Here is a 13,987-nt window from a genome sequence, read left to right as displayed (position 1 = left end):
GACAACAGAAAAGTGGGTGAAGGGAAACATCAGACAGTGTAAGATATGACAAAATAGTAATTTATAAATTATTAAGGGTTCATGAGGGAGAGGGAGCAGGGAGGGAGGGGAAAAATGAGGAGCTGATGCCAGGGGCTTGTGTAGAGAGCAAATGTTTTGAGAATGATGAGGGTAACGAAGGTACAAATGTGCTTTATACAATTGCTATATGTATGGATTGTGATCAGAGTTGTATGAGCCCCCAATAAAATGATTTTTTTTTTTAATTTGAGCATTCTATTGGATAATTTTTGGAATTATTTGTAATTTTTGGAATTCCTTGGAATGAGTACAAATATGGCTCTCTTCCAGTCATCTGGCCAAATAGCTCTCTTCTAAATTTCCTGGCATAAATGAGTGCTTCTAGTGATTCATCAGCTTGTTGAAACATTTCAATTGGTATTCCATCAATTCCTGGAAACTTCTTTTGGCTAATATTTTCAGCGCAGCTTGCACTTCTTCAGTACAATTGGCTCTTGCTCATATGCTACCTCCTGAAATTGTAGGATGGTTAGTGATTTTTGGTACAGAGACTGTCTATTCTTCCCACTCGATGCTTACTACATCATTCAATATTTTGCCCACACAATCTTTCCATCTTGCAACTCGAGGCTTGAATGTTTCCTTGAGTTCTTTCAGTTGAAGCTATGCTGAGCGTGCTCTTCCTTTTTGGTTTTCTAACTCTAGGCTTGCGGACATTTCATTGCAATCCTTCTTCTGCAGGAGGCTAGAAGAAGCCCTAGTGGTATGGTGGGTTAGGCGCCGGGCTGCTAACTGCACAATCAGCAGTGTGAAACCACCAGCTAGCTCTTCCTTGGGAGACAGATAAGACTTTCTACTTCCCTAAAGATGCACAGCCTTGACAACCCACAGGGGCACTTCTAGCCTGTCCTGCAGGACTGCTGTGAGTAGAAATCGACCTGAAGGCAGCGAGAAGGAGACGGCTGCTTTCAGACCGCCTGCTCGAGGGGACGTTTTCTCTTTGTTCTGGGGAAGGACCTGTGTCTCTGCAGCCTTTGTCTGGTTCCCTGGAGACCGCCATGGCATCCATTTACCAACCCTGCTTCGCATTATTGTTGGTTTGCTTTCAACGCAGAACCACCCTGTAGAACAGAGTAGAACAGCCCATAGGGCTTCTGAGACGATAAATATTTATAGAAGCTGATGACTTTGTGTTTTTTCCCTCCTGGATCAGCCAATCGGTGCCAAACAGTAACTTTTCAGATAGCAGTTGGACATTTCACTTCCCCCCAGGACTCCTGGCCACAATCCTAGAACTTCATTATAACACAGAATTGTCAGTCTCGAACAGTCACCCAGGAACCTCTTCAGAAAGATCCTATAAAGGGTTACTGCTGAGTCAGTTCTGATTCACAGGACCTTATAAGACGGAGCAGAACTGCCCCACGGTTTCCACGGCTGTCCTCTCTAAGGAAGCAGGTTGCTACATCTTTCTTCGGCAGAATGACTGGTGGGTTCGAACCACTGGTGTTTCAGTTAGCAGTCAAGGGCTTTCAGCACTGTTCCACCAGGGCTCTACTGCCTACAGATTGTTGTTGTTAGATGCCAGCAAGCTGTTTAAAAAGTTTTATTGGCATATAATTCACATCTCCTTGAACAATTCAATTGTTCAATCGTATTAAGAGTTGTACACATCCAGTTGTTTTGGGTACCACCAAGCATTGTCCAGTCCGGCACTATCCCTACAATCATTGCTATGCCTGAGTCCATTATTGCGGTCCCTGGGTCAAGCCCTCTCATTGAGGGCCTTCCTCTTTGTCACTGACCTTCTATTGCCCCAAGCATGATGTCCTTCTCCAGGGACTGGTCTTGCTAAATACTGAGATGAATCCATAAGCATCTGATTTTCATTCAGCATATCAATCACTTGGAAGGCATTTATGGAATTAAGAGTCTCCATATTTGTCTTCTCGCATGTCATTACATAGCAAATTAACCATTGCTAATTGAAGGTTGGATGGAAGCAGCTCAATTGCAAGGTTTAATGGATTTTTTTGAAATATGGAAATGCCCTAGCTACTTGCATTGGGATTTGAAAAACTGCCGGAGCTGTGCTTTGATCTTAGAAAACACAGTATCGACACTGCAAGTTGGTGTTAGAATGAGGATTTTGCTTCTAGTTTTAACTTTTGACAACCTGGGAAGTGTCTAGTTTTAACTTTTGACAGCCTGGGAAGCTGTTGGATAGTGTGATTCAAATAAAATTATTTGTTGAAATGACTTTATTACAGTTGATGTTTCACAGATGAGTGCCACTTTGCCTTTGTGATAGGTTTATTGTGCCAACTTGGCCAATTGGAACATGTGGGTGGAGTTTGATCAGGCCAAAGTTTGATTGGAGGTTGACTGAGATAAATGAAGATAGCCAGCATCCCATCTCTCTCTTGCTCCCTGGTGATCCACCTAGTGTGCTGCTGCTTTAGCTAGTTCTCTGTCTCAACCTGTGAGCTACACTCCCTGTGGGCCAGAGCTTGAGACCTGCTTTGCCATGCTACTGGTGTGTACATTGCTTGAGCTTTAGGCTGGTGGATCCTGTTGCAGTGCTTTGAGATCCAATAAGGGACTGCTTCAATAAGAGCGACTGACTGTTGGTGACCCACCCTGCTGTCTACTTCCTTGACCTTGGACCCGGCAGCCCACATGAGTTAAAGGACTTCCAGTATATTAACTGTTCCATGAAAGTGAATTGAACTGAGCCGTCTGTACTGCTGTGTGGATTAATTAGCTGTTATATTCCTTCTTGCTGTATAAACCTATCATATATAGATAGATAGATATAATCATAAGTTCTCAACTTTCCTAATGCCGCTACCCTCATGTTGTGGTGACACCCCAACCATAAAAATATCTTCATTGCTACTTTATAACTGTACTTTTGCTACTGTTATGAATTGTAATGTAAATCTCTGATATGCATGATGTATTTTCATTGTTACAAATTGAACATAATTAAACATAATTAAAGCATAGTGATTAATCACAAAACAATATGTAATCATATATTGTGAAATATTTATGTGTTTCCCAATGGTCTTAAGTGACCCCTGTGAAAGGGTCAAAGGGTTCTCGACCCACAGGTTGAGAACCACTGCTCTAGAGAACCCTCCCTAACACAGCTTTGTAACTTTAGGTTAAATCATTAAGAAACATCAACTCCTGGGACACCTTGGTGAGAGCGGAGGGAAATGTGAGAAATAAATTCCCCCCACATGCTTGAAGAAAAAAAAAAAAGAAACATCAACTCTGCAGTAAAAGCTAATTTCCAAAGCCAGTCAGCATTTGATGGTAGTACTTAAAGCCAGTTTTTCCTGTCACCAAAATCAACTCTCAGCCGAGTTTAAAAATCACAATAAAAAAAATCACAATAAAACATTATTTAAGTCATCAAACTGCTGTGTGTAGGGCAAGTCAGGCAATTCAGCTTCTATTTCTAACAAAAACTCACAGAACTGATGGTATTTAAGTCCATGAAAGTGGTCAGAGTTCACTGCTGATTCTTCTACCCTGTTTCCCCGAAAATAAGACAGGGTCTTATATTAATTTTTGCTCCCAAAGATGTGCTAGGTCTTATTTTCAGGTACATATTTATTGCTTTATTAAAAGAGACCTCGCACTTCCTATCTGCTCCAGCTGCGCAGCGGCCAACAGTGAGCTGCGTGGCAGCGCCTGCCACTACGGTCCATAGTCCAGAGTTACTGTAGCTTTGGGCGGCCTTATTTTTGAGGAGGTCTTATTTTCGGGAGATACCTTATATTTCAGTGAGAGGCAAAACTGTAAGTAGGTCTTATTTTCGGGGGATGTCTTACTTTTGGGGAAACAGGGTAGCTCAGGGTGCATGATGGTTACAGACCTTTTACACAAAACACCGACTGATGAATTACGCAATGAATGATGCAGGCTGTATGGACATACCTTACAGTTTCACAAGTTTGGGGAATTTGTGCAACAAGGGCTTTTATGCTCTACAGAAATTTTTATACATCAGTTGAGGTTGTACTGAATTAGTGCTTTCTCAACGTCTTTGAAATAGTCTCGTCTCTAGTTATTCCACATGACATTTTCACAGAGCAGGTTTTCCTGTGATTTCTAGCTCTGTTGACTCCTTCATAAACAATCTCTACTTAGCAGTAAGATACCTGTGGCCTCAAGAGCCAAGAAAAACCATTCAAAAGCACTTACCTGGTTTTTTTCAAAGAACTGCTGATGCTTCTCCCAGTGTTCTCATTTCTAAGCAACTTCTGTACCCACCAGAAGGCTAATTGTCTTCTGCATACAGCAAATTCTTCAATTCATTCACTCTTAGTAAATGGCTTTCCTTGTTTTGCTAACAAACAAGTGTTACTAAGATTGCAGTCTCATTTTGGTCAAGAGATTCGGCTGTGATAAGAAAGTCTATTTTAAATTTTCTAGTTTTTCTGACTGTTGCGTTTCTGAATTAAGAATCTTGTGAGTGCCTAATCTGGGAACCAAACCAAACCAAATTTGCCATCGAGTTGGCTCTGATTCATAGACCTATTGGACAGGATGGAACTGCCCCCCTAGGGTTTCCAAAGCGACACAAAATGGCCAAATCTTTCTGCCCCAAGGTGGCTGGTGGATGCAAACCACCAACCTCTTCAGTTATCTGTTGAATACTTTAACCACTGCACCACCAGGGCTCCTTTAAACTGGTAAAGTCGACCTATGTTATATCCTCTTAGCACTGACCAGGTGGAGCTGTACTAACTGTAAGGTTGGCAGAAGGTCAAAGCCACCGGCTGCTCTAAGGGAGATTAGACGATCTACTCCCATTAAAATTGACTGCCTCGGAAACTGTCCTAAAGGGTGGCAGCGTCAGAATTGACTTGGTGGCAGTGAATATAGAATAGCATAATAAACAACACTCTACCATCTGTTTTTAACAAGGACTCATAGCCCACTGGGTCTCAAAATGAATGATGTCTATTCTACTTTTCTCTTCTTTGTCTTGAAGTGATGGGTATACCCTAGTTAAAACACAAACCACAGCACTGGTACAGTGATGCACAGCACTGAAAACATCATTGAGTGGTGACTGCCTCCCTGAGATTTATAGTCTGCTGAGCAATTCCAGTCGATGAGTGGGGCACATATCCCGGAGTTTTTGTTGTACCAATTCAGTTCTGCCATTATAGTCCAAAAGTAGCAAAGGACTGTTTTGTGATCCAACTTTATCTATGGGCACTGAAAATTTATATGCTTTCTGTGTGTTACAAAAGATTATTGACTTTATCCCCCCAGCCATTTAAAAATATAAAAACCATTTTTTGCTCACTCTGGATTTTGCCCTGTGGTTTGCCAACCTCTGCTTGAAGAGAAGGATTTCATGATAAAACCCAAACCAAACTAGTTAACTTTGAGTGGGTTCCAGCTCATGGAGAGCCTATGTGCGTTAGAGCGGAAATCCACTCCATAAGGTTTTCTTTCCTCTCTTCCAAAACATTTTGCTGTTGTTTAGAATATACACTGCAAAACGTATACCAAATGAACCATTTGTACATACGTGTACAATTTAGTGACATTGGCCATATTCCTTGGATTAATAAAAAATTTATTCTTTGGATTGTGCAACCATTTTCACCCTCCTATGGAATTATTTCTCCCCTAGTAACATAAACTCACTGCCCACCAAGGTTCTTATCTAATCGTTAAGGTTGTTGTCAATTTGATTCCATATACTGTTCTTAATAGAACATAATGCAGAAGGCAGATCCTTTTTTTAATTTAAATCATTTTATTGGGGGCTCGTACAACTCTTATCACAATCCATACATCCATCCATTGTATGTCAAGCTCATTTGCATATTCGTTACCATCATCATTCTCAAAACATTTGCTTTCTACTGGAGCTCCTCGTTTTTCCCCCTCCCTCCCCACTCCCCAATGAACCCTTGATAATTTATAAATTATTATTTTGTCATATCTGCCCTTTAAAAAAAAACTAGGTAAGCAGAACTACGGTTTGTTTCAACAAAACTTCAGGGAATGCTTTTGGTTTAAGTCTTAAAGATCATCTTAGGGCAATAGTTTGGGGGTTCATGCAACCCTCTGGTGGTCATGAGAATTTATAATTCTGTTCTATCCCCACCCCCCACCCCTTTTGATCAGGATTCTTCTACGAATCTTTGCTGAAAAAGCACCTTAAGTTTTCAGTAATTGATTTCGTTTCAAATATGTCACCAAGCCTGTTTTGGGAGGTGCCTCTAGGTGGAAGCTCCAGTTAGCACGTTAACTGTTCCTCACCCAGGCGCTGTGCGCAAAAGGAAAGGCCTACGACCCACCCATGTGATCGATCATCAGCCCTTGGAGGCTTCTTTAGCGGTTCTCCCCAAAATGTCACACTTCAAGCTAACCGGACAGGGTCGAGTTGGGGCAGAGGACCACACAAGGTCGGGGCTATTGGAAAAGACCATTGGGCACTGAGCAGGCTCAGTGTGTAGGAAAGAATGTGCAGATACATTCCAAATGCTTTTGGAGAGACTAGGAGGGCCGGAAGTCAAAGAAGCATCAGCTTCAGAACCAGTTTCAAACTATGAGCCTTGTTTCACGGTCAATTAAGCGTTGTCTCTCAGAATATCAATAACCCCTTGTTTGCTTGCTCAGCCCCCCCATAGTTCATGATAGAGTCTTTCTTGAGCACCCATCTCTGCCTCTGACAGGTGAGTGGCCAGTTGGGCCTTGTGCGCGCGCTGTCTGGTTCTTTTCGGGAACATCACTTTGACAGGGGAAGGTGCACTGGTGTGGACTGGAGCGGAGGGGTGGGGGTAGGGGCGCAAGGTGCCTGCCGAAACCACACTATCTGCCCCAGGGCCAGGTCTGTAAGGGTCCTGGGGTGGCCACCACCATCAGCCCCACACCTTGGTGCCACTGGGTGTGTGTGGCTCCCGGCAGGGCTGGGTGGACCGCATGCAGACCTTGCAGCCTCCGTCGGGGCGTCGCGGTGACGCCGCCCAGCAGCGCGGCCCTGGACTCCGGGCGGTGACCCTGTGCTGTGCTCACAAACCCCAGGGGGTGCGCGCCTCCGAGGGTCCCCCGGGGCGGGTCTCCGCTGGCGCGGGCTCTGCGCTCGGCCGCAGGCGTCCGGTGGGAGGAGCTAGTCGGGCCGTGGGCGGGGCTGGGAGGAGCCCGGGCGGCGGGAGCGGCGGCGGCTGCGAGCGTCCTGGGAGCGGCGTGGGGGTCGCCGCGGGGGAAGCCGGCGCCGACGGGCGCAGCTAGCCCTGGACGCACGGATGCACCCACGGACACGGTCTGTGCCCATGAACGGGGAGCGCGCGGGCTCGGAGACGACGCTCCGGGAACCCCCGCCCGGTCGGGAAGGAGGCGAAGAGCGGCTGGCCGTGCTGTCTCTTTAAGACCATGCCCCGGCTAACCTGGACGGTGAGTACGGATCTTGGCCCCCGCCCCGGGTCCCGGAGGAATCCCGCGGAGCGATGGTCACTCAGGAAGCCAGGTCTGGATAGGTGAATGAGAGTTCAAGTCAATGGGCATGGAATTAGGGGAAATTATGAATGGGGGGTGGCTCCCCATTTTGAGCCCAACACCCCCCCAGGCACCTTTAAAATTTTTAACAGGGCTCCTGGAGGGGCAGTGAGACTAAGCGAGGCCAGGATCCAAAGGGGCGGACTGGCCCCCACCGGGCTTCAGCCTCTGCTCAGCCCAGCCCTTCCTGAATCTCGGTAAGCCCCAGGGTTTGGGAACTAGTGGGTCCAAAGCAGGCCGGTTTGGGGGTCTGCCGGTGGGTGGGGCTGAGGCAGGCATATCCAGGAAAGCAGCGTCCATGGCAATCAGTTTTCACTTGCTGAAGGTCCTCTCCCAGCTGGTGCTGGAGATTGTGGTGGCAAGAGAAACTGTCCAGGGTACGTGCCATACTTGCCAAATCCTGGACGTGCCTTTGGTGGGGAGACAGAAGAACCGGCTACTTGTTCATCCGTTTCCTGTGCCTACTTCTGGACCAGCAATGGACGAGCCATCTCGCAGGCCCCTCTGAAGGCAGAGAATCAAGCAGGTGGCTGCCAGCACTGTACCTCCCTAGTGCCCTCTGGGGTGTGCTCACTGGGAGAGGCCCCGCGGTTTGATGACACAGAGTGAGCAGAATGAGGATTGTGAAGTCAGAGAGGAAATGGGATAGTATAGCCGGGCCTGGGGCTGGTTGCCGGGGGACAGGACACACCCCGGAAGCTCCAGTGCCCTTCTGCCTGTAGAAGGGAGCCTCTGGGATCGGCAGGGCATAGCTGGTGTTCATGGTGGACTGATGAGTTGGGTGAGGCCACCCTAGCACGAGGTTCCCCCCTCCCCAACCTGTCCAGGCATGAAAACAGCCCCGTCTCCACCTTCTGAAGGCGTAAACGCACCCACGTCATGTGGAAGGAAAGCAGTAGAGAGCCTGGGTGCCATGCTTGCTGTCCCCCTTTCCTTCCAAACCTTCTCCTGGGCAGCCCAATACGTACTGCCCGGCCCAGCTCTGTGAGCTGCCTGGCCCTCCTGCATAGTTGCCACCCAGGATTCGGGGTGGCAGGGCTCTGGGGGAATGTGAGCCCCGGAGAGCGGACGCCTCCAGAAGACCACCACTGACCCTCACCCTCCTACCCCTCCAGATGCAGAGTCCTCCATGGCTGTGATCAGCCTGCTGTTCTTGGCAGTGCTCTATGTTGTTCACCACCCCTTGATGGTCAGTGACCGGATGGACCTGGACACGCTAGCCAGAAGCCGGCAGCTGGAGAAGCGGATGAGTGAGGAGATGCGCCAATTAGAGAAAGAGTTTGAAGAACGAAAGCGAGCCGCTGAGCAGAAGCAGAAGGCAGAGAACTTGTGGCGGGGAGAGCCAGCCAGTGACCAGTTAGTGCTGGGGGAGAAAGGCCTGGGGTGGCAGTTCCAGGCCGATGGTCAAGAGGGGCCTCTGGGCTGGCTGCTGGGGAACCTGTGGAATGCTGGCCTCTTCTGCCTCTTTCTCCTCTTTGAGCTCCTGCGGCAGAACATGCAGCATGAGCCGGCCTTTGATTCCAGCAGTGACGAGGAGGAGGCGGAAGTCCGGGTGGTGCCCGTCACTTCCTGCAGCTGGTTCACTGACTTCCCCTCACGGGAGGCCCTGGCCGACTTCTATGAACACTACGTCCAGAATGCCATCCAGGACCTGCCCAGCACCTGTGAGTTTGTGGAGAGCTTTGTGGACGACCTGGTTGAGGCCTGTCGGATCCTCAGCCACCGGGAGGCTCACCTACAGTTCGAAGACTGCCTGGGCCTCGGGGCTGCCTTTGAGAAGTGGGGAACCCTCCACGAGACCCAGACATTCCACGTGCTGGTGCCCGTCACCCCCCCGCAGGGCTCCATTTTCGTCCTGGAGATGCAGAATCAGGCCCTAGGCCGCCGCTGTGGCTGCGTGCTGGTGGAGCTGGAGTGCGTGTGCAGGTGCGAGAAGCTCCTGGGGGACGTGCTGTGCCTGGTGCACCGCAGCAACAAGGACCACGCCACGGTGCCAGGGACAAGTAACAGTGCCATTAGGGCGGCGCTCTGCACCGGCTCCCATCTGGATGTGCACAAGACTGTGCAGTGGTTCCGGGGCATGGTGAGCAAGGCCTGGGCCCTTGTGGCCCACAAGTATGACTTCAAGCTCAGCCTTCCGCCCTCGACCACCTCCTGCAAGCTCAGGCTGGACTACCGCTCGGGCCGCTTTCTCTCCATCAGCTTGGTCCTGGGGGTGCAGCGGGAAGACACGTTGGTCTACCTGGTGAGCCAGGCCCCGGAGCAGGAACAGCTCACCAGTGTTTACTGGCCGGAGTCCTTGGCAGCCTGCGAGCACTTGTTCCTGAAGCTGGTCGGGCGCTTTGCTCCGGAGGACACCTGTCACCTCAAGTGCCTCCAGATCATTTTAACTCTCCGCGACCTCCAGAACCTACCCGACGGGGCATCCTGCCCCATCCTGACCCCTTATCACTTCAAAACAGCCTTCATGCACCTGTTGCTAAGGCTGCCCCTGACAGACTGGAAGCACCACATGCTGTCCCAGCGGCTCCAGGACCTCCTCTGGTTCTTGGGCCGGGGCCTCCAGCAGAGGTCCCTCCACCATTTCCTCATTGGCAACACCTCCCTGCCCCTGACCATCCCGATCCCTAAGACATTTCGGAATGCGGAGCCTGTCAACCTCTTCCAACACCTGGTGCTAAATCCCGTGGCACACTCGCAGGCCGTGGAAGAGTTCCACAACCTCCTCCTGCAGGTGAAGACCCTGCCTTGTGTTCCGGGGGCTGGGGTCCATTAACCTAAAGGCTATTAAAGAAGGGGGAGAGGCGCGTCTGCTTCCTCTGGCGGCCGGAGACTTCCTCTTCCAGACATCTCCGGCATGTAGGTGGTCCCCTTGCGGGTGGGTAGAGGCGATCATAGATGAAGGTTGTGGGGGAGGGGGGGAGTCTTCCGGTTGTCTTGAGGATGGGGTGAGCGGTGTGCAGGGCCTGTTTTAGGGTTGGTGGTTCTGAGCTTTTCTTCTTCTGACTGACCTTTCATCATGACCCCAAGAGGGTCTAGGGGAAACATACTCCCGGGGGGCTCTGCCCGCTGCAGAGCCCAGACCCAGAGGGTGGTGTGTCTCAACACTGGACGTGAAAGAGGACCCCTCCCTTTCCCCTTAGGCCTGTTTGTAAACTGGGTGCCTCGTTGAACCGTGAGCTTGATGCTCATCAAAGTTGCCGGTACTTCGTGTCCTCCCAACTCAGATGCTGCGATGACAACTTCCTGTATTTTAGGCTCCCGACTTTTCACTTTTTAAAAAGACGACAAGATGTTTAGTTTCCATTTTCTTAATTTAGCTCCATTTTCCCATGGCTATTTTTGTACCTCGGAGAAACACTCCCCAAAACTACCCAAATCATTTCTTAGCATTGCTTTAAAAACAATTCTTAAGGCAAGTGTTCACTGCTCCCGGAACTGAGAGGGTGTGTTTATTCTAAGAGCCAACATCTGACCACCTTTATGCCGTTAGCCATCTTTTGTAGGGGGTGGGGGGCGGGAAGCCTCAGAAACCACAGGGAGCTCTACTCTGCCCTCTAGGGTCACTGGGACTGGGAAGGAGCTTCGTTTTTTGTCTGGTTTGCTGAGTGGGTTACTCACTGGGCTGCTAACTGAAACGGTGGTGGTGTGTGAACCTCCGTCCCCCTTCCCAGGGAGGAAGCTGAGGCCGTCGGCTTCTTTAAAGATCTACAGCTTCAGAAGCCCTCCGGAGCAGTTCCTGTAGGCTCACTGTGTATCAGAATCAACTCCACCACCGTGGGTGGGTTGAAGCTGTACAACAAACGATTCTTTTTTTTTCTTCCTAAGGGGGAACCACTTGCTTGATAAAGAAGCGCTTAGCCACTACCCGTGGCTGTGCCTTTTCTGTTCTGGTAGTGCCTTCATCTTCCCTTCTCTGAAAAGACCAATGGGTGACTGGAACCCTGTCGTTTTGAGAATCGGGCTCATCATGGTCCAGGCTAGGTGCCAGGGTTGGCCAGGAAGGGACTATGAAGCGGCTCAGCTCTACAAAGGAGCGATCCTAGAGATTGGGACTGGGGTGTTTTTCTCTTTTCAAAACCTCGGGCATCCTGAGGAGGAGTGTTAAGCAACTTTAGGGGTGGGTGTGGTTGTTTGGGAAACACTGGTGCTGCTGCTACCCAATAGTGACAGGAAGACCTGCTGGGGAGGAGGACCTGGCCGTGGCATCCAGCCTGACCTCAGTGGGGTCAGATCTGGCCTGTTCAGACTTCAGGCCTGCAATCCATACTTCTCCATGCAAAACCCACTGCCTTCAAGATGACTGGGACTCATTGGACAGATTAGAATTGCTCCCTAGGGTTTCCAAGACTGCCGACCTTTATGGGACCAGGCGGCTTCATCTCCCTCAGAGTGGCTGAGGGATTTGAATCGCTGACCTTGTGATTAGTAGCTGGATGTGTAATCCACTACGCCCCATGGTTCCTTTCCCTACCACATTCTCACTGTCAGGAGGCGATGCAGATTCACAGTGACCCTATAGGACAGGGTAGAACTGTCCCTGTGGGTTTCTGAGACTAACTCTTTATGGGAGTAGAAAGCCTCATCTTTCTCCCAAGGAGCGGCTGGTGGTTTTGAACTGCTGGCCTTACAGTTAGCAGCCCAACACACCAACCCTAATGCACCACCAGGGCTCGCTCCTAGCAAAGATAAGTTCCTGGAAACTGATGCTAGTCCTCAGGGGTTATGGCTGTGCCTGCCGTCCCATCCACTGGGTACTGCTTTCAAATTAAGGGAGTGGTCCTCACAGCGGTCGCCTGCTTCATAACAGTAGCAAAATTACAGTTATGAAGTAGCAATGAAGCTAATTTTATGGTTGGGGGGGTCACCACAACATGAGCTGTATCAAAGGGTCACATCATTAGGAAGGTTGAGAACCACTGCGTTAAGGTGTGACGGGGGTGGGAATTTGGTGTTTACAAAACCCCCCATCTACTTATTTTTGAGAAAATAACGTTGCTGGTGTTTTAGTTTCAGATCAATAAAGAAAGCTGTTCCCTGCCACCCCTAAAAGACCCACATGTGTGCCCGTCCCCAAGAAGTTCAGGTTACTCTGAGTAGCTTTATGCAGTCGATCCTGAACCGGTTGGCCTTGTGGCTTCCCAATGGCATGGCCAGTGGGCAGGAGTGAACTGTGAAGGTTGGTGAGGAATATAAGGGTTACCTGGTGTCCAAACCAAATGATCTGAGAGGCTACACACACAAGCATCAGCTCTGTAAGAGCGAAGTTTCCTTGGCTAGAGAGAGGGGCAGTACCATGTTCCAGAACTGTGCGGTGGTTTCTAGTCTCAGGAGCCCAGAAGGAAAATGTTATTGAGAAGACAACTAGGGAACAGTCAACAAGTGTGGGCGTGGCTGCGGGTGAAAGAAAGAGTAGGGGTGGGGAACAAGTAGTATTGGGAAGAACAGAGCTACAGTGTTCTGGGATCATGCTTACAAAGAGAGAGAAAACTCCAGATACTTGGGGAGCTAAGCTTTATTCCAAAACAAACCTGGCTGGCACCCAGGATGTGCCAACAATGATGGCAATGAGACTACTTGGCCCACTGCCAATGGGGGTGTTTCGCATCTGGTAATTCATTTACTCATACTACCAAGCTCATGAAATGGACACTTTATCATCGCCAGTTAACAGACGAGGAAACATAACACAGAGAGGGAATGAGACTCTTTCAAGGTCGCACGGTAAATGGCAGAGCCATGGGAAGATAGTAGGCTAGCAACCTTTCAAACTGGTCTTGGGGACAAAATGAAGGGGTTAAAGTGCTTTGAAAAATCCCCACAGTATGATGTTAATTTAAAGATGAAGGGTGGTATGTTAACTGCTTGGAAATTCGAGAAGACAGACTTGTTGGTTCTTCGCCCAGTCTTTGGGAGGTCAGGAATTTGATATCACACACAAAAATTACAGGCATTTGCTCAGAGGCCAAAACACATGCAAAGCCATTCCAATGAGGAGCCCATTGATCCTCACAGGAACAATATGGGTTATATTATTAACTATAAGTCAGTGGCAGGCTGAATGGTCTGGGGACATTGGAAATCAAAGATTGCTGTCCAGGTAACCACCTGATAACACAATTTCTCTCCTAAAGAGGATGTTTCCAGTTTAGACTGGGGAAGAATTCCCAGTGAGAGGAGTAAGGTGGAGGAGGGAATGATCCAGGGATGGCTTTTCTGGCAGACGTGAGTGGGGGAGTGGATCCCCCCTCCCCCTACTTTATTTTTGCACAGAGGAATTGTGCTTTGCATACCACGGATAAATCGTTCAACCTTTTGGCATTCTCGGAAGCTCTAGCCCAAGACACAAAGATGGCATTCAGAGGTGAAAGAGCTGCCTGCACTGGGCGGGCCTGGCTTATTGAGATGCGGGGGGTGGGGTGTGTGTGTG

At 49.2% G+C, this 13,987-nt stretch overlaps 1 protein-coding gene across 1 annotated transcript; it reads left to right on the top strand.

Moving 5' to 3' along the window:
• Positions 1–7,350: 7,350 nt before the first annotated feature.
• ITPRIPL1 (ITPRIP like 1) lies at positions 7,351–11,045 on the top strand. The gene is made up of 3 exons (XM_004704469.3): positions 7,351–7,455; positions 7,650–7,754; positions 8,673–11,045. Exon 3 carries the CDS (start codon positions 8,687–8,689, stop codon positions 10,331–10,333), a length of 1,647 nt encoding a protein of 548 aa, XP_004704526.1. The 5' UTR covers positions 7,351–7,455; positions 7,650–7,754; positions 8,673–8,686; the 3' UTR covers positions 10,334–11,045.
• Positions 11,046–13,987: the final 2,942 nt, after the last annotated feature.

Source organism: Echinops telfairi, unplaced genomic scaffold, assembly GCF_000313985.2.
Source record: "Echinops telfairi isolate 266 unplaced genomic scaffold, ASM31398v2 ScPeMD7_7467;HRSCAF=8505_1, whole genome shotgun sequence".
NCBI lineage: Eukaryota > Metazoa > Chordata > Mammalia > Afrosoricida > Tenrecidae > Echinops > Echinops telfairi.
This window is presented reverse-complemented; position numbering and strand designations above follow the sequence as displayed.

Excerpts from the sequence above, each read along its gene's own strand:
- ITPRIPL1 (XM_004704469.3), top strand. The coding sequence starts at position 8,687 with ATGGCTGTGATCAGCCTGCTGTTCTTGGCAGTGCTCTATGTTGTTCAC.